Source organism: Microcebus murinus, chromosome 4 (genome assembly GCF_040939455.1).
Source record: "Microcebus murinus isolate Inina chromosome 4, M.murinus_Inina_mat1.0, whole genome shotgun sequence".
NCBI lineage: Eukaryota > Metazoa > Chordata > Mammalia > Primates > Cheirogaleidae > Microcebus > Microcebus murinus.
In genome coordinates, this window is record NC_134107.1 from 1,872,074 (window position 1) to 1,890,443 (window position 18,370).

General features: G+C 53.1%; 1 protein-coding gene across 1 annotated transcript; it reads right to left on the minus strand.

The window, feature by feature from the left end:
* Positions 1-4,448: 4,448 nt before the first annotated feature.
* Positions 4,449-17,502, minus strand: CYP4F152 (cytochrome P450 family 4 subfamily F member 152). Its single transcript, XM_012758371.3, has 12 exons — positions 17,236-17,502; positions 15,503-15,647; positions 14,303-14,356; positions 14,083-14,210; positions 11,762-11,883; positions 10,760-11,030; positions 10,352-10,418; positions 10,041-10,170; positions 5,452-5,585; positions 5,292-5,356; positions 5,046-5,128; positions 4,449-4,708 (listed from the first exon to the last, which is right to left on the minus strand). The coding sequence occupies exons 1-12, from the start codon at positions 17,431-17,433 to the stop codon at positions 4,531-4,533; spliced, it is 1,575 nt and encodes a 524-aa protein (XP_012613825.2). The 5' UTR covers positions 17,434-17,502; the 3' UTR covers positions 4,449-4,530.
* Positions 17,503-18,370: the final 868 nt, after the last annotated feature.

Here is an 18,370-nt window from a genome sequence, read left to right on the forward strand (position 1 = left end):
AAGAAACCCCGTCCCCATTAATAGTCACTTCCCATTCCCACCTCCCCGCTGCTCCTGGCAAACACCAAACTGCTTTCTGTCGCTACGGATCTGCCCATTCTGGACATTTCCTGCGAGTGAATCATATACTATGGGACCTTTTGTGTCTGACTTCTTCTACGCAGTATAATGCATTTGAGGTTCATCCGTGCCATAGTGTCCGTACTTCATTCCTTTTATGGCTGAGTGATAGTCCCTTGTAGGGACGGAGCACATTTTCTTGATCCGTTCATCCGTTAATGGATACTTGGATTGTTCCCGCCTTTGGCAATTGTGACAAGGGCTGCCATAAACATCCACATACAAAGCTTTTTCTTTGAACACCTGTTGTTAATTCTTTTGAGCAGTTCCTAGAGTGGAATATGGGCTCATGGAATAGTCATGTGAAGATTCTGTGTTTCACTACTCATGAACCTGCCAACTGTTGTCCACGGCACATGCACCATTTCACACTCCCACCGGGAATATCCGAAAGTGTGAATTACTCCACACCCTCACCAATATCTGTTATTTTCCCTTTTTGGGGGATTCTAGCCATCCTAAGTGTTTGCAAAGTGGCATCACATTGTGGTTTAAATCAGAATCTCCCTAATGGCTAATGACATGAACAGCTTACCGTGTTCTTCTTGGTGGTGTTCAAAACACCATTTTAAACAGAAAATTACATGTAAATGCGATTCATTGGGACGTGAGTGACATTTTCATGTGTAAAAAGATTGCATATAAATTTAAAAACTGGAAGTACATGTGGGAGAATAAAAAATGATTATTTTCTCACATTAAGATTAGGGGTAGTTTTTATTTCTTGCTTTGCTTACTTATACTTTCTCCTATGAATATGCATTTTTTTGTGATAAAAGCATTTAAAATTTTAAATCAGCACTCTAAAGGCAAAGAAAAACAAATGTGACATTCAGCTTAGAATATATGAGATATTTTTTCTTTTTTTTTTCTTTTAGCATATTATGGGGATACAAAGTTGAAAGTTTCAAATAATGCCCTTGCCTCCCCTCCCCTCATGAGTCTGAGCTTCAAGTGTGACCATGCCCCAGACGGTGCACATCCCACTCATTCATTATGTATGTGCCCGCCCCCTCCTCCCCCTCCCACCTGCCCAATACCCAATTAATGTAGTTCCTATGTGTCCACTTAGGTGCGGACCAGTTAATACCAATTTGCTGGTGACCACATGTGGTGCTTGTTTATTCATTTCATTTTGCGGAATAATTCATTTCTTATTTTTCAGAAATTCATGCTCCCAGGCCCCCAATCTGTATCACTGAGACCCTGGACTCTGTGACCCATGGAAGTCCCTGAACTCCAGTCCCGAGAAGGGGTCAAGCCTAGGATGGCCGCTGTCCCTGGTGCTGATGGGAGTGGCTCATTCCCACCCTGCCCTCCTCTCATTATTGAAAACCCCACTTCCCGACCTCCACTTCCTAGAAAATCTTCCTGAGAATAAAATCTGGGTTGCACCTCCCTGGGAAGAAACGTGGGGTTTGGGGTTTTTTTTTTTTGTTTTCTGTTTTGTTTTGTTTTGTTTTTTTCAATTCAATTCAAAGCTTCAGGCCAGCTTTGTCCCAAAAGCCCTTGTAGTTTCTCAGATGTAACAATGGATATTTTTAAATGTATTAAATATACTAAGGAGTTTTCTTCCATAGCAGGTTTCCTTGCTTTCCAAAGGTTAAAATTACCTTCTGTGATTTTAGGGTATTTTAAAATATAGCATGTGATGCAAAAAGAAATGAAAGGGATGAAACCAACCCTCATGGACTACTTACTGATGCTTAGCAGATTCGGCTCAGTTACTTTGCATGGATTCTCTTGCTCAGTGCTCACAACGACCCAACAAGGCAGATGCTATTACATAGCACAGCAACTGTCATACACTTAAATACGCGGTTTTCCCCAAGCCAAACAGCTAATATATAGCAGACTGGTATTACAATCTTGACAGTACGAGACAATGCGGATTGTCTTAGTCCACTCAGGGTGCTGTAACGAAGTACCTTGGACTTAGTAACTTATAAACAACACGCATTGATTGCTCACAGCTCTGACAGCTGGGAGGTCCGAGATCAAGGCACCCCGGTACATCTCATGCCTGGCGAGGGCCTATTCATCATCGATAGCATCTTCTCTGTGTTTCCCACGCGGTGGAAGAAGAGAACGCCCTTGCTCAGGTCTCTTTTACAATTTCACTTATGAAGGCAGAGCCCTCGTAGCCTAATCATTTCCCAAAGGTCCCACATCTTAAGGCCGCCGCATTGGAGACTAGACTTCACCTGTGAATTTGTGTGTCGGGGCGCAGGGACATTGAGACCATAGCATGGATCCCAGATCATCTGCCCCTGCAGCCAGCTACCCGCCCCGTGCCCTGGCTCCCCTAGAGAGCAGCCCCTGCCTTCAGGTCCGAGATGAGCCCCAGCGACCACATTAGTCTCACGAGGAGCAGGAAGGAGGAGGAAGACGGCTGGCAGGCAGAGTGTCCCAGCCTTCTCTCTTTTTTTTTTTTTTTTTTTTTTTTTTTTTTTTAAAACAGAGTCTCACTTTGTTGCCCAGGCTAGAGTGAGTGCCGTGGCGTCAGCCTCGCTCACAGCAGCCTCCATCTCCTGGGCTCAAGTGATCCTCCTACCTCAGTCTCCCGAGTAGCTGGGACTACAGGCCTTCGCCACCACGCCCGGCTAATTTTTTCTATGTATATTAGTTGGCCAATTAATTTCTTTCTACTTAGAGTAGAGATGGGGTCTCACTCTTGCTCAGGCTGGTTTCAAACTCCTGACCTTGAGCGATCCTCCCGCCTCAGCCTCCCAGAGTGCTGGGATTACAGACGTGAGCCACCGCGCCCGGCCCCAGCCTCCTCTTAAAGAAGGTGACCAGAATCACCACCACCTAATCTTTGACTTCTCCACATGAGACGGGTCACAGTCATTTAAACAATCCAACCTCAAGAAAGGCTATCCAGTATAACCTGGGTTTCGGGCTGCTGTACGCTTACACATAAATTGGGCAAAAGTGAATATCGGAGTGCACAGCTAGCGGTCTCTGGCACGGCCCGCTCCATTGGCTAGAAACCGTCCAATGGAGACTCTCCTTCCTACGCAAGGACACACTCGTGAGATCCCCAAAGGAGTCCAAGCCAAACTCCATCTGCTCCCGCTAGACGGCTCTATATCCCGGATCTCGGGGTGACGTGCAGTCCCCGCCCACCAGTTCCGAGGGGAGCTTTGGGAATCTGGAAATCTACAAACCCAAAGGCGGTCATCAACCCTACTCAATCCCAGAGCGGAGTAACCACTGCACCGTGAAAATTTAAGAACACATTTCAGACTAGGTGCTTCTACGAAAGGCAAGCTAGCTTACCTGGATCGTCTAATCCAGCTTTTTAACGACAACTCCCAGAGTGGCATGTTTTCCAGGTACTTGTAAGAATGAATGACATGAAAAGACTAGGAAGACTCAATTCAAATGAGAACAGAAACACAGAGATAAAACGAACGTGAATTATGTGTTCACTTGGCAGGCATTTTTTTTTTTTTCAAAATTAGGAAAATGTGAACCTTGTCTTGATGTCCTCATGGTGAGAGGCGGGGAGGTATCGAAGCAGGGGGGTGATACAAGGAGGGGAATTTGGAAGAAGCCCCTTCTCACCTAAGGGGAGCCCTCACAGGGCTGCATCTCCCAGGTGAGAGTAAACTGAAGCGAAGGAACCCGAAAGCGAGATTTCGCCTTCAATCTAAACTGCCTTAGTGACCGTGGGCACCACAAGCCTTGGGCGCCATTTGACGCGGTCGCCAACAGCAAGATCCAAGGACTCTTCCCTAGAGAAGGCTGCCTTCTTCAAATTCTACAAATATTATTGCAAATATGACGGTCAATGCTTGGGCAAAGATAACCAGGCGGACAGAAATCACTGACCCCATGAGTGAAAACTGGCAAAAATGACAAGCCATATGATAGACTCAGAAACCGCAATGATCAGACACGCCGTATAACAACCAGGCTTGCTGTGTTTAATAAACAGAGTGATTTACGAACCACAGTGAAGATCCCCAAAGTGAGAAAAGACTGGGCTTATTAGGAGATTAGAACCGAGGTCAGGGTAGTGGAAGTGTAGTGACTCTATGTGTTTGTTTGTATGACTTAGAGTCTGAAGCCTGCCACTTATGTCTCTTCTAAATCCTAGTCCTTCTCCTGTTCAAATACCTCCCATGGCTCCCTCTCGCCCATGGAAAAAAGTCCTTCCCTGGGCTCTGGGAGAACCAGCCATCAGCGAGGGAGCCCTGTGGTCAGCCAGAGAGTGCATCAGGCTCTTGGGCTCAGGGACACCACCCGCCCCACCAGCCGGTCCCACCTGCAGGTGCCTGCAGCCCCGGGCGCCCCCTGCTGGCTCTGGGTGAGGCTCAGGCACAGGTGACAGCCGTTTTATTCCTGGGAGTCTGCACAGGCAGGTGGGTGCGTTCAGAGGCTCCCAGACCTGGCCGCAGTGGGTCACTGCAGGTCCCCGCTGAGCGGCTCCACCCGCAGCCAGAGGCCGCCCTCAGCGCGCAGGATCAGCTCCGGCTTCCTGCGCGGCTCCGTGTGGTCGGGCAGGACGCGGAAGCGCAGCAGGGTGAGCGCCAGGACCACCTTCATCTCGGTCATGGCGAAGGTCTGCCCGATGCAGTTCCTGGGGGCGGATGGAGGTTGGGACAGTGACCGCACCCAGGACCCCATCCGGGCCCCGTCACGCCTGGATCCTGTCCCGGGACCCCCACCCCACCTGGCTCAATTTGAGAACAAGACAGGAGGGTAAGCTTCCGTGGGACCCCCACGTGGTCTTGCATGGCCCCGTCTCCAGCCCCTAATGCCGACCGGCGGGCCGGGGAGTGGACTCTGAGCACCCCCTTGTTCCTGGGCTCTTATTTAAACCCCTGAGATACACCACCCCACAGTAAACTCTCTCACCAGGTTGCCCCAGGTTTACCACCCTCACCCCCTCCCGCCTCGGACCCCCGCGGCCTCACCTGGGCCCCGCCGAGAAGGGAATAAACGCCAGGGGTGAGCTGTTCTGGGGGTTTTCTGGGTCGAAGCGGAAGGGCTCATAGACCTGGGGACCCGGGAAGACAGGGCTTCTGGATGGGGAGTCTCAGGACACCCACCCTCCCCCAGGAAAGACAGATGTGGGCACAGTAGAGGGGGTGTCTGTGTCCCCGGTCAGGACCCCTCCCCCTCACCAGGCCCCAGGGGGGAGAAGGGGGGAGGGGCAGCACCTCAGGGTTGGACCAGACTGATGGGTTGTGATGAATCCCAAAGATGCTGATAGTACAGACATTCCCTGTCGGGAGGAGGGGACAGTCAGGACAAGGTCCAAGCTGCCTGAAGGGGCCACCTCCCCACCCAGGAGCCGCCTCCCCCTGCCACCGTGGGCACCTTTGGGGATGACCCGGCCATCAGGGAGCACAATGTCCTTGGTGCAGCTGCGGGAGACGCCAGGGACCGGGGGGTGCAGCCGCAGACTCTCCTTGATGCACATGGTGAGGAAGGGCAGCTGGGCCAGGTCCTCCCTGAGGAGCACCCCCAGCGGTCACCCAGGGAGCAAGCACAGCCCTGCTGCTGCCCCGTGACTCCCTCCCACCTCCCCCCTCCGACCCTGAGTCAGGCAACAAAATTGACTCCAGAGGAATCAAGGATGTTAGCGTCAGAAAATCAAACTCACAAAAGCACTAGAAGAAAACTTGGCCTCTACTTTTCCAAGCATTTTTGAGCAAAACCCAACACTCAGAGGGTATCCTAAAAAATGTTAATATATTGGCAAGAAAACTTTTTAAATGTTTATAATCGGCTAATAAAAGCAAAAAAAAAAAAAATCTCCTAACGTCCTTATAAGGTTATTTTGATGGATAAGATCCACTCCACACTGTAGGATGAAATTATTTAATATTTTAAAGGTGTCAATTATTTCTAAATTAATCAACATATTCAGTCAATGCAATCCAAAAAAAATCTAACTAGATTTTTTTCTTAATGTGTCATTCCTATTGGAAGAACTGAAGTTCATCAGGATTAAGTCAATTTTAAAATAAAGGTCAAAGAAGGGGCATGCAATCAACCAGATATTAAGACTTATTAAAAAAAACTGTGGTACTTCTGCAAAAAGATAAACACAGACCCATGAAACAGAGTAGAGAGCTTGGAGTCAGGCACATGAACAGGTGAAAACTTGGCATCAGGTGAAGTAAAGTCCACACACTCCTGGGAAATAGATAGTTTGGTGGAAGGTGTTCAGATCACCAGAGATGTGCAAACAGAAAGAATCAGATCCTTGACCATTCCATGTACAGGTGGAGTCTCTTACTCAGCAAAGAAGGTAAAACTCTAAAGTTAAAAGAAGATAACCTAATTGACATTTTTGTCACTTAGGAGTAAGAATCCTTAAAACCCCAAAGGCAGAAGCTGGAAGATTTTTAAGAAAGGATAAATATGCATGAAAGTTAAGGATTTTTGTGTAATAAAAGACAGCATGGACCAAATTAACATTCAGATGAGAGATTCAGAGATGTCTACAATAACTACATAGATCTAGAACAACACCTGGAATATGTAAGGAATGTTTGCAAATCAACAGGGAAAGACAGGTGACCCAAGAGAAATGTCAACAAAGAATATGATCTAAGAATTCATGGAAGCTCAAACACAAGAGATTTAAGAAGAGATGCTTGAAGTCACTAGTTATCAGAGAAACAGAAGTTATCTAACAATGAGATGTCACTTCACATCTATTTGAGATAAGAATTAGGCCAGGCACAGTGGCTCACACCTGTAACCCTAGCACTGTGGGAGGCCAAGGTGGGAGGATCGCTTGAGGCCAGGAGTTCGAAACCAGCCTGAGCAAGAAAGCAAGACCCTGTCTTTACTAAAAAAAAAGAAAAATTAACTGGTCATGGTGGTGGCTTGCACCTGTACTCCCAGCTACTCGGGAGGCTGAGGCAGGAGGATTACTTGAGCCCCGGAGTTGGAGGCTGCAGTGAGCTATCATGATGCCACTGCACTCTAGCCTGGGTGACAGAGAGAGACCTTGGCTCAAAAAAAAAAAAGGGGGGAGGGGGATTAACAAAATGGGTAACGCTACGTATTGGCTGAGGTTTGGTTGGGGCAGAGGGGTTTCATGCATGTATAATGGCATGGACAGGGGCTGCCATTCTGGGTGGCAACCGCCAGTACACAGTCAAAGAAAGACAATGCGTGTTTTATGACCAAGCAAGCTGGCTCCCAAGCACAGACCTCAGAGAGATTCTTTGACAGGTACATAACGACACATGTACAAAGATGGTCGTTGCTCTGGAGAGAAGGAAGCAGCCCAGAATCCCACTAAGGGATGAGAGAGAAAAGGACTATATGAAGAAAAGGGACATGCAATCCACCAGATATTATATGTATATATATATATATATATATATATATATTTTTTTTTTTGAGACAGAGTTTCGCTTTGTTGCCCAGGCTAGAGTGCCGTGGCGTCAGCCTCGCTCACAGCAACCTCAAACTCCTGGGCTCAAGCAATCCTCCTGCCTCAGCCTCCCGAGTAGCTGGGACTACAGGCATGCGCCACCATGCCCGGCTCATTTTTTCTATATATATTAGTTGGCCAATTAATTTCTTTCTATTTATAGTAGAGACGGGGTCTCGCTCTTGCTCAGGCTGGTTTCAAACTCCTGACCTCAAGCAATCCTCCCGCCTCAGCCTCCCAGAGTGCTGGGATTACAGGCGTGAGCCACCGCGCCCGGCCAATACTTATATATATATATATATTTAAAAAACTGTGGTACTTCTGCAAAAAGAGAAACACAGACCCATGAAACAGGGCAAAAAGCAATAAACGAAATAATGGGCTCAGAACTGTGCATGGCCGAGAAAATCACAGCGCTCCATTTCTGAAAAAGGTAAGAGCCAGCAGAAGATCTGTGATATTCTGCAACATATTTGGAATTTTAAAATACATCCACCCCAACAACAAAAAACTTAAAAATAAAAGGATTCATCTCTCTGGAATCTCATATTGGAAGTGGAGAATTGGCATGAATGGGAAGAAATAAGTATTGCATGAAAAAAAAAAATGATGAGAACCTGCCATGAATTGGGAAAGATGATTAACTCAACCATTAGCACCTGCATCCAAAAGGTCAATTAATTACGATGTTCAAGAGTATTTTTCAAACTAGCCAACCTGATCATAGAAATCAAATGGAAAAAATAAGAACTCAAAACAATTGCAAGGCAGAGTAATGAGACAGAATCTACTTTACCAATATGAAAGTTTTTAAAAGTAAGATAATGAAGACTTCTTCATGCTTATGTATGATTATGTAAATTAATGTAAAAGACTATAGATGATAAACCCAAATATATAAGTACATTTAGCTTATTTTAAATCTGCTACTTAAATCTACTATTATTTAAAGCCATGAGACAATGGTCAGGTGTTGTGGCTCACGCCTGTAATCCTAGCACTTTGGGAGGCCGAAGGCGGGTGGATCATTTGAGCTCAGGAGTTCAAGACCAGCCTGAGTAAGAACAAGACCCCGTCTCTACCCAAAATAGAAAAAATTAGCTGGGCATGGTGGCACATGCCTGTAGTCTCAGCTACTCGGGAGGCTGAGACAGAAGGATCGCTTAAGCCCAGGAGTTTGAGGTTGCTGTGAGCTAGGCTGACGCCACGGCACTCACTCTAGCCTGGGCAACAAAGTGAGACTCTGTCTCAAAAAAAAAAAAAAAAAAAAAAAAAAAATTAAATTAAAAAAATAAAAATAAAAAATAAAGTCATGAGACAACTACAAAATGTTCGTTAAATTCTGTGGGATAATTAGACATTTGGAGAAAAATAGATTTCATAGGAAAAAGTGCTAAATACAAAACTATTAATAAAATATTACCTAAATAAAATATTTTTGAAATAAATAAACACATTAGAGAAAAACAAACAAGAGTTTTATGTTTTAATCTTAGAGTGGTAAGGGCTTTTCCAAGAATGATTTTTAAACACAAAAACAAAAGCTGTAAAAGAAAGTATTAGTAACTTTGAATACAAATAAATAAATAACATGAAAATTAATGAACAAAACCAAAAATAAAATCAAAGATAACATGATAATTATGTATAACAAAAAAGAACTTTCATATGCAAACAGTTTTTAGAAATCAATTAAAAACTAGAGGCCGGGCGCGGTGGCTCACGCCTGTAATCCTAGCTCTCTGGGAGGCCGAGGCGGGCGGATTGCTCGAGGTCAGGAGTTCAAAACCAGCCTGAGCAAGAGCGAGACCCGTCTCTACTATAAATAGAAAGAAATTAATTGGCCAACTAATATATACAAAAAATTAGCTGGGCATGGTGGCACATGCCTGTAGTCCCAGCTACTTGGGAGGCTGAGGCAGGAGGATCCTTTGAGCCCAGGAGTTTGAGGTTGCTGTGAGCGAGGCTGATGCCACGGCACTCACTCTAGCCTGGGCAACAAAGCGAGACTCTGTCTCAAAAAAAAAAAAAAAAAAAAAAAACTAGAAAAATGCAAAGTAAAGAGAACAAATTATGCAAAAACTGACCCATCACAAAAAATGAAATGTGCGTGTCTGATCAACTAGTGAAAATAATGCTCAACATTGCCCATTTTTAAAGTGATGTTCATTAAAATAACAAAGTATTATATTGCACCTGTTAGACTGGCAAATGTTTTGAAGTTTCACAATGCACACTACTGGGGAGGACAGGGGAAATTGGCATTCTCAAAATCCTCACATAGGAGCGGATTTTGGCGAGAGCTATTAAATTGTAAAACTCAACCGGGCTTTGATTCAGCGATGGCACTTCTAGGAAGTGTACAGACCCTGTTTCTGGGCTGTAGTCCTATTGCCACTAGGCAATAGTGCAGAATAAAAGGGAAAAAAAAAAAACAACACTTCCCCTTCCCCGCCCGGCAGCAGAGCCAAGGACAGGGGCTCGGGGAAAGGCCGTGAGGACCCGCACTCACCACTCAATCTCCGCGGGCTCACGGCCCCTCAGCAGCTCCCGCACCTCCTGCCGGCAGCGCTCCTGGTGCTCCGGGTGCCTCGCGAGGTTGTACAGGACCCAGGAGAGACCGCTGGCCGTGGTGTCGTGGCCTGAGGGGAGAGAAGGTGGACCTGGGTCTCTGAGCTGCTTCAGCACCCAAGGGGTGGACAGCGCCCTTGCATGTTGGCTCTCAGGGAGGATGGGAGGATGGAGTGATCGGGGTCCACCCACCGCACCCCTGGCCTGGAGAGACCCCTGTCCCCACCGTAGTCCCCACACCGGGACCCTCACCCCCAAACATGAAGGTGTCAGCCTCTGCTCGTATGTCCTCATCTGACAGCTCCTTCCCATCTTCATCCTGGAGACAGGAGGCAAAACCCCCGGGGTCACACCTGCTCTGAGGGCACCTGAGCCCCACCTGAAACATCCCTGAAGACCCATCGTCCAAGCAGGATGCCGCCCTTGCCATCTCCAGACCTGCCACACGGGCTTCCTCCCTGGCCTCCCGCCTCCTGCTTTCCTCCCCCTAAGGCAGACTTCTACAGAGTCACCTCAAAAATTTATCTGACTTGTCCCTCCCTTCCTCAGGCACCATACATAGCTCCCCAGTGCCCTCTGAATTAAGTCCAAGTTCATGGACCTGACATTCGACATCAGTGTCTAGTCCGGCTCTGGAATCCGGGTCCCGGAGAGGCCCACCTTGGCCAGCAGGAGCACATCGATGAAGTCCAACGTCTTGGACTTGGCCTTGGCTTTGAGGAAGCCGTCCACACCCTGGCTCTCGAGGGCGCGGCGCCGCTCGCGGACCACGGCGTCCGTGAAGCCGTGCACCAGGGCGCAGGCCCTGCGGAAGCGCCGCCCGTCGGGCGTGAGGTGGTACAGGAGGTCCGCGTGCAGGAGGAGTTGCCGATTTCTTTTCACGATGAGCGCGCTGAGCTCTGAGATGGCTGCGATGTACTCGCTGGGGCGCCTGCGGGGCGGGGGGGAAAGAGAGGAGGCGGCTCCTTAACTCACGTGCATCCCTGGGAGCACCTCCCGGCCGCAGCCCCAGGGCCATGGTCCCTCCAGGAGACGGAGCCGCCAGGCCCACGCTCTCCCGGCCCCCACGCTCTGCCAGCTCCTCGCGCCGGGGTCCCCAGGGCAGAGCTTGGGCGTCGTGCTCGTTTTCTCTCTTTCTTACGCAGCATCTGCTCCTACCTACGCTTCCTCAGTTTCTCTGAAAGCTGCTCCACTTTCTCCAACAAGCTCAGACCTCCTTTCCAGGCCCCTCCATTTCCTGTGTCTACACTACAGTCAATCCTCCTCGGAGCCAAAAAGTCCAAGCTCAGCTCTGACCAAGACTCTTCTGTGCTCAGACACCTTCCATGGCTCCCTAGGAACCTTGGATACAGTTCATAGCCCTCCGCCTGGCTTTTCCATGTGCTTGAGATCTAACCAATGCGGACCCTTCCACCCTCGCTGCCAAGCTGTCTCTTTAAAGCCTGTTGCGCGTGCCCTGCGTGCCCTAGCCTCCTTGCCTGGATGCACAGTTCCACCTACCTGGAAGAACGGCTCTTTCTCTCTCCCTGTCCCTGTCCTTCAATGCCCAGCTATGAGCCACCTACTCCAGAAAGGCTTTCTAACTGCACTGGTCAGGACTTCCTCCTCCACCTACCCCCTTGGGTCCATGCCCAAGTCCCCACGCCCCGGGCAAGGACTCACTCCTGGCAGTGGCTGTCGAAGCTGAAGACGCATTTCTGCAGACTGTCCAAGGTCATGAGGCTGATGTGCTCGAACATGTCCAGACGGGCGCTGCCCTCCGAGGCCAGGCGCTGCCACTTGGCCTGGCCAGAGAAGGGCACAGAGCTGGGGTTAAGCCCTGGCTCCCCTGAGCCCCTCCCCAACCCCAACCACCAGGATGGACTCCCCCAGAACCAGCCTCCTGGCCTCTGCCCCGGGCACCCACCCCGAGGGAAGACCAGAGTCAGGTGGGAGAGGAAGCTGTTACTCTTAGGAGATGAAGACCCCAAGGCTGGGAGTCAGGACCTGAGCTCAAGTTCCAGCTCTGCCCCCCCGTGTTGAGCGCCCTCGGCCAGCTCACTGCCCTCCCCCCGTCCTGCCTGTCACATCTTTAGAAACAGTCAGAACAGCTGGCCTGCTTTGTTGCCAGTTAAACCAAGCCCTGCTCCACCAAGCCCAGCTCGCTACTAGCTGGGTGACCTTGGGCAAGCTCCCCGACCTCTCTGAGCCTCAGTTTCCTCATAGATAATGTGGCCATCACAGTCATCTCTACCTCCTGGGGCTGTGAAAATTAGATCAGAGACAACGCGTATCATGGAATCTGCACACAGCCTTGTTTCTGGTGTATGGGGAGTGCTCAGTGAATGTTGCCTTTCCTCATGTTTATAGATTACAAAACTATCCCTATGGTGGGACAGGCACTTCCTCCCTGGACCCTGGGCCCTGGGCCCTGGGTATCCTTGCTGGGCATGCCCAGAGTGCAAAGCCCCAGTGTTCTCCACCTGGGCCATTTCTTAGACTTGTGTTTGCAGAGAACAACCTTGAGGGGTAAGGTCATGACTCCCTCTAAACCCGTATCAGGTTTGTTTCCACTTGCCACAAAAGCAGGCTCCCTGAATCCAATGCCCCTCCTCTGTAATGCAATATACCGCATGAGCAGGCACCTGTAAAGCCCGCCTGTTAACCCGATGGGATTCGTGTGGCTTAGCGACAAGTGCAAACGAACAAGAAGCACATACTGATTGCTGCAGCATGATCATAAACTGCCCTTTCTCTCTGACCCCAGAGCGTGGTGTCATTTAGGAGGATCCATGTAACAGTCACAAGGTAGCTTCTCCACTTGCCAGTAAAAAAAAAAAAAAAAAAAAAAATCGTAGGCACTTTGCAAAAACCTAAACCCCAGTTCTCCACTTCTCCCTGTGCCCTTTGCAATGTGATTTTTCAACAATCCTGCAAGACGTGGAGCCTGTGCTAGCCCACGTTGATTCTGTGATGGCTTTTGCCAGCCAGGACTCTGCACTAAAAATGATGAGATAATAATTAATAAACCTAAGACCCAGCAGGCATTGCAGCCTCCTCTCAGTGTCTTGGAGCCCTGTCCCTGCCATGGGGACAGCCGGGGACCCCTGCAGGAGGGAGAGAGTCCAGTGTCCCCGCTGACGCCATCCTAGATCAGCCGGATGCCGGCCGAGCCCACACAGGGGAGAGATTGAGCCAGGATCAGCAAAGCTGCCACCTGACCCGCAGCTGGTCACACAGCCCGAGTGACCCTCCCACACCCACACGAACCAGCCCTCTGTCCCGTGGACATGTTAGCCGTCATGAACCCTTGTTGCTTTAAACTAACGAGTTTGGAAGTGGTTTGTGTGCAGCAATAGCTACTGTGCAATCTTTGTCATTGAACTCTTTTTTTCTTTTGAGACAGAGTCTCACTCTGTCACCTGGGCTAGAGTGCCGTGGTATCAGCCTCGCTCACAGCAACCTCCAACTCCTGGGCTCAAGCGATCCTCCTGCCTCAGCCTCCCGAGTAGCTGGGACTACAGGCATGCGCTGCCGTGTCCAGCTAATTTTTTTTCTATATATATATTTTTTAGTTGTCCTGCTAATTTCTTTCTATTTTTAGTAGAGACAGGGTCTCGCTCTTGCTCAGGCTGGTTTCAAACTCCTGACCCTGAGCGATCCTCCCGCCTCGGCCTCCCAGAGTGCTAGCATTACAGGCGTGAGCCACCGCGCCCGGCCTGTCATTGTCTCTTGAGCTCACAGGGCTTGTGCGATGGAAACATAGAAACTGACGCTGTCTGAGCACCTACTATGTGCCCGAGACAGGACTCCATGACATCATCTTGACCTTTTAAATAGGGATTATTATACCCATTTTATAGATGACAAAACCACGACTTGGAGAGAAAGAGCAATGGCCCCTGAGACACCCAGCCCAGCCAAAACTCCAGATCAGACCTGTCTGAGGCCCCTCCACCTTTCCAGAGGTTTCCGCTGGGACCCTGGGGGGTCAAGGGACTCACGTGCATGATGTTTATGCTCTTGTTGAAAATCTTCACGTAGGGCTTCAGGATGTTGAAGTGGAAGGCGGGCGTCAGCATGCGGCGGTGGCGGCTCCACTTGTCACCGGCGCTTAGCAGGATCCCGTCCCCTAGGAGGGCAGCCAAGGGCCGTGGGCAAGGGAAGTGCCTTCTCCCGCCCCCACCAGGCCGTCCCCACCCCTGTTCACCTGCAGCTACTCACCCAGCCAGGGCTTGAGGAAGCTGTAGAAGACCACGTTCTTGGGCGCGACGGCAGCTGACATGAACGAGGACCATCAGGGGACATGAAGGGGGGCGGGGAGGGCTTGAGGGGGTGGAGGCTCCCGGCCAGGGGTTTGCACTGCCCCCCTCCAAGCCCGGCATAGCAGGGAGTGGGCCAAGGACAGAGGAAGCAGTAAGGACGGGGTGGGGGGAGGGGACCAGACCAGGCCACAGAAGCACAGTAGAGTGGTGACACAGCCTAACATGGCACAACATGCTCCATCATGCCTTGACATGGCTCCTACATGGTCCACCGTGTTTTGCAATACTTGAGCATAGCTCAAAGCTCTACAAAGTGCCTTCAGAGGGACCTAGGACCCCCTGTCTGCCCCAGAGCCCTCTGACTTCCTACATGCACCTGGGGCGTGTGGCATGGCCCTCACATGTGCTGACACATCCTGACATGACTACTAAATACATGACTACCCCTAGCATGACACTAGATGCTCTAACGTGACCTCGGTGTGCTCCACAGACAGGCCCCAGATAGGACTTAAATAGGGTCCCTTTAATGTCCCAGACTTGGGCCAGGTGTGACCCGGACTGTCCCTCAGTCACGACAAGAGCATACCTTCCGCCAGCCACCTGCCCTCCCCGTGGCTCTGGGCCTGGAGACCGAGAAGGCTGATGCCAGCCCTGGCGGGAGGCCATGGGTACTCACGAAGCCCACTGCACCGCCCTGCCTCTTGCTTTAAGCAATTAATTCCTACTCTTCATGTCAGACGCAGCTCTGGCAACTCCTCCTCCAGGAAGCCCTCCAGCCTGCCCCAGCAGAGACCTTGTTTCTCCATCGAGCCGTCACGGGCATCTCCCTCTGGCCCTGGCCTGACCACTCGAGGTTGGGGATGCCTCTGTCCAGATGCATCTCCTCTAGCTTGGGGGTTCCTCCAAGACACGGCCCCCGAGTTTAGGCCTCTTGGGGCTCCAGTGGTGCCCAAAACACCAGGTGGGGGGTGGCAGACGGCAGAGCGGGGAGGAGACACCGAGGTGGGGGCTTGGGGGGTCACATGCAGGGAGGAGGAAGGTGGCTGCAGGAGCAGAAGGAGGGAGGGACCCGGGTCCTGCAGGGGCCACACAGCAGCTCGGGGCAGGAGGGGCTGGAGGCCCTCGGACACCCACCACCACGAGCCCCGCAGGGTACCTGAGGCGCTGAGGACAGACCGGACGAAGTCGGGGTGGCACAAAGTGATCAGGGGAAAGACGGGGCCCAGCCACCGCTTAAAGACCCGGGGGTAGGTGGCCACCAGCTCAGTCACTTCCCTCAACCCTTCCTCCGTGGGGGGCACCTGCAAGCAAGGCAGGGCCGTCACCGCCCGCGACGGCTAATTTCAGGTGCCACCGTGACTGGGCTGAGGGCTGCGCGGACAGCCGGCGAGCTTTATTTATGGGTGGGTGTGTCTGCAAGAGTTTCCAGCAGAGATCAGCGTTTGCGTTGGTAAACCGAGGAAGGAAGATCCGCCCTCCCCGGCGCGGGCAGGCGCCCTCCAAGCCACTAGGGGCCCAGAAAGGCGGAGGAGGGGGCTCGACTCTGTCTTCCGGAGCTGGGACATCCATCCGCCTTCTCCACCCCTGGACGTGGGAACTCCAGTCGCTCGGGGCCCTGGACGGGACCGAGTGGCAGCTCCGGCGCCCGGTCTCCAGCCGGCGGGCGGGATGCCGCGACGGAACCTCTAGCCCCCGACAAATGCGTGAGCCGATCCTCGTGGGGAATTTCCTCTTCTCTAGCAGATAGGCAGGTGGATGAGGGATGGCTGGACGGACAGGGAGATCCGGCCTGTTGGTTCTGGGTCTGTGCAGAGCATTGGCACGCCCGGATTCTGCGCAGGGGGAGGGGGGTCTCTGCTTCCTCCCGCCCCATCTCTCTCGGGGTGTCTCAGAGTCGCCCCCGGGCGCATTTCAGGGCGGAGGGAGAAGACACCACACCTGCTCGCAGGCTTCGGCTCCAGAGGAAGCATTTTCTCCTCCTGGGAGCGGCCCCACCCCAGGGCAGCCACATGGGCAGTTTGCAGGCAGCCGTGTGGCCTCAGAGCGTGGCCTGGGGCTGCTTCCGGCCGCAGAGGTGACAGCCTCTCTCGAGGAGAAGGGTCTGCACCCTCGGGACCTTCCAGCCTCGGCTGACCGCAGAGGGGCGGACAGACAGGAGCTCTGACTGCCCATGGGGTCCCTGGCTCCCTCCTGCGAGCGCCTTCTGCAGCCCAGGCTCTGAGCGCAGCGTGTCCCCCGCACCCTCCCTAAGGACACCCGTCGCCCCTGCCGTTACAGGTGAGCAGGCTGAGGCCTCAGCACCCGCAGGACAGAGCAGGTCCTGGTCAGAGGGCAGGGGCGGGTGGGGCAGTGGCGGCTCCCGGGTGACAGTCGTGCAGGTTGCACATCAGGGCCCGCTGGGACGTCCCCGTGGGGAAGAGCCGGGGGAGAGGACGGTGCCCAGGAAGGGCAGGGGTGGGACACTGTCCCCAGCTGTCTTCCGGCCCAGCGGTGGCCCTGTGTGTTTGGGGTGGGCTGGGGCGTCCCAGCTAATCCCTGCGGGAAGCGGCAGCCCAGAGACACAGGACAGGGCCGGCAGGGACAGACCCTGCACGGTGCCCTCAGGAGCCCTCCAGCCCCGCCGTGCAGAACGGGGCACCAGGGCCCTGCCCTGTGCAGCCTCCCCGTGAGCCCCCCGGTGCCCCAGGGGGGAGACAGGCGGGAAGAGGACGCTGAGCAGGCCGGGTGGGAGGACAGGGAGGGGACAGAGGCTGGATGGCACAGCAGAGCAGCGAGGCAGTGAGCCGTCCCGACCCCAGCCCACCTCCGCCCCCGGCCCCCCCAGCTCCTTCCCCACCCTGGGGACGTCCCCCGCCCTGACCCCCAGCCCCGTCCTGCTGCCACACTCACCAGGCCCAGGTGACCCCAGAACCAGTTGCGTTTGGGGGGCTGCGGGAAGCAGCGGAGGCGGCGGCAGGTGGCGTGGAAGGCGCAGGCCCAGGCCAGGACGCGGGCCAGGAGCCAGGAGGCCCCGAGCAGCAGCAGCAGCAGCCACGGGGAGGCGGCCGCCGGCCCCAGGCCCAGCCAGGACAGGCTCAGCTGGGGCATCCTGCAGGGCAGGCGGGTGCAGGGGCAGCTCCTGAGGCCCAGGGGAGGGAAGGGGCGCCAGGCCCGGTGCAGGGGTTCAAGGGCGGGGGAGGGCTCAGAGATGGGGATGCAGGGGCTGAGAGCAGGGAGGGACACCCTGGGTCAACTGGGGAAGAGGCAGAGTGAGAGGGAGAAGAAAAGGAAGAGGACGGGGAGGAGGAGGGGGAGGAGAAGGAGGAAGAGGAGGAGGAGGAAGAGGAGGAGAGAGCAAGCTGATTCCAGTTTAGAAAGGCGAAGCTGAATCACGGGGAGGTTGCCAGGGGCTCAGTTACTGGGAAACCACCAGTCCCCTGGGCTGGCAGCCTGGAGCCGCCCCAGCCTCGGGCAGTCCCCTCCCCACCCCGGGCCAGGACCCCCCAGCCCCACCCCCCAGCCGGGCACCGTGTCCCAGGGGCAGCTTGTCCACACAGCCTGCTCTGCCCCCACGTTGGGGAGTCTTTGCCCTGGCCCCTATCTAGGGAACGCCGCGGGAGGCTGAGTGGGCTGACCCTGGCTGCCTCCCCCGTGCCCGGGCGGGCGGCCAAAACCCCGGGGTGCGGGGAGCGCCAGGTGCAGAGGAGCCAGCTCAGGGGGCCTGGCACAGACACTGCATCCCCGGGGCTCAGCGCCTCCCACGTGGGGTGGAATGCATTGGGCAGGTAAAGGTGCCTCTGAACCCCACGTTTGCAGGAATCCCGCCCTTGCCAGAGCACGGCAGGCGAAAGCATGAACGGGAGAGGTCGGGTGCCAGGTGAGAGGGGCCAAGCCGGCCCGTCCCTGAGCACCTCCTGAGCTCCTGCCCCAGTGTGGGCCGGGCAATCCTCGTGCACCATTTCTCCGTGCAGAAGGAGGCTCAGGGACCAAAGCCTCGATCGGGCCACACAGCCTGCAGGGCGCTTCAGTCCTGCACCGGGAAGCC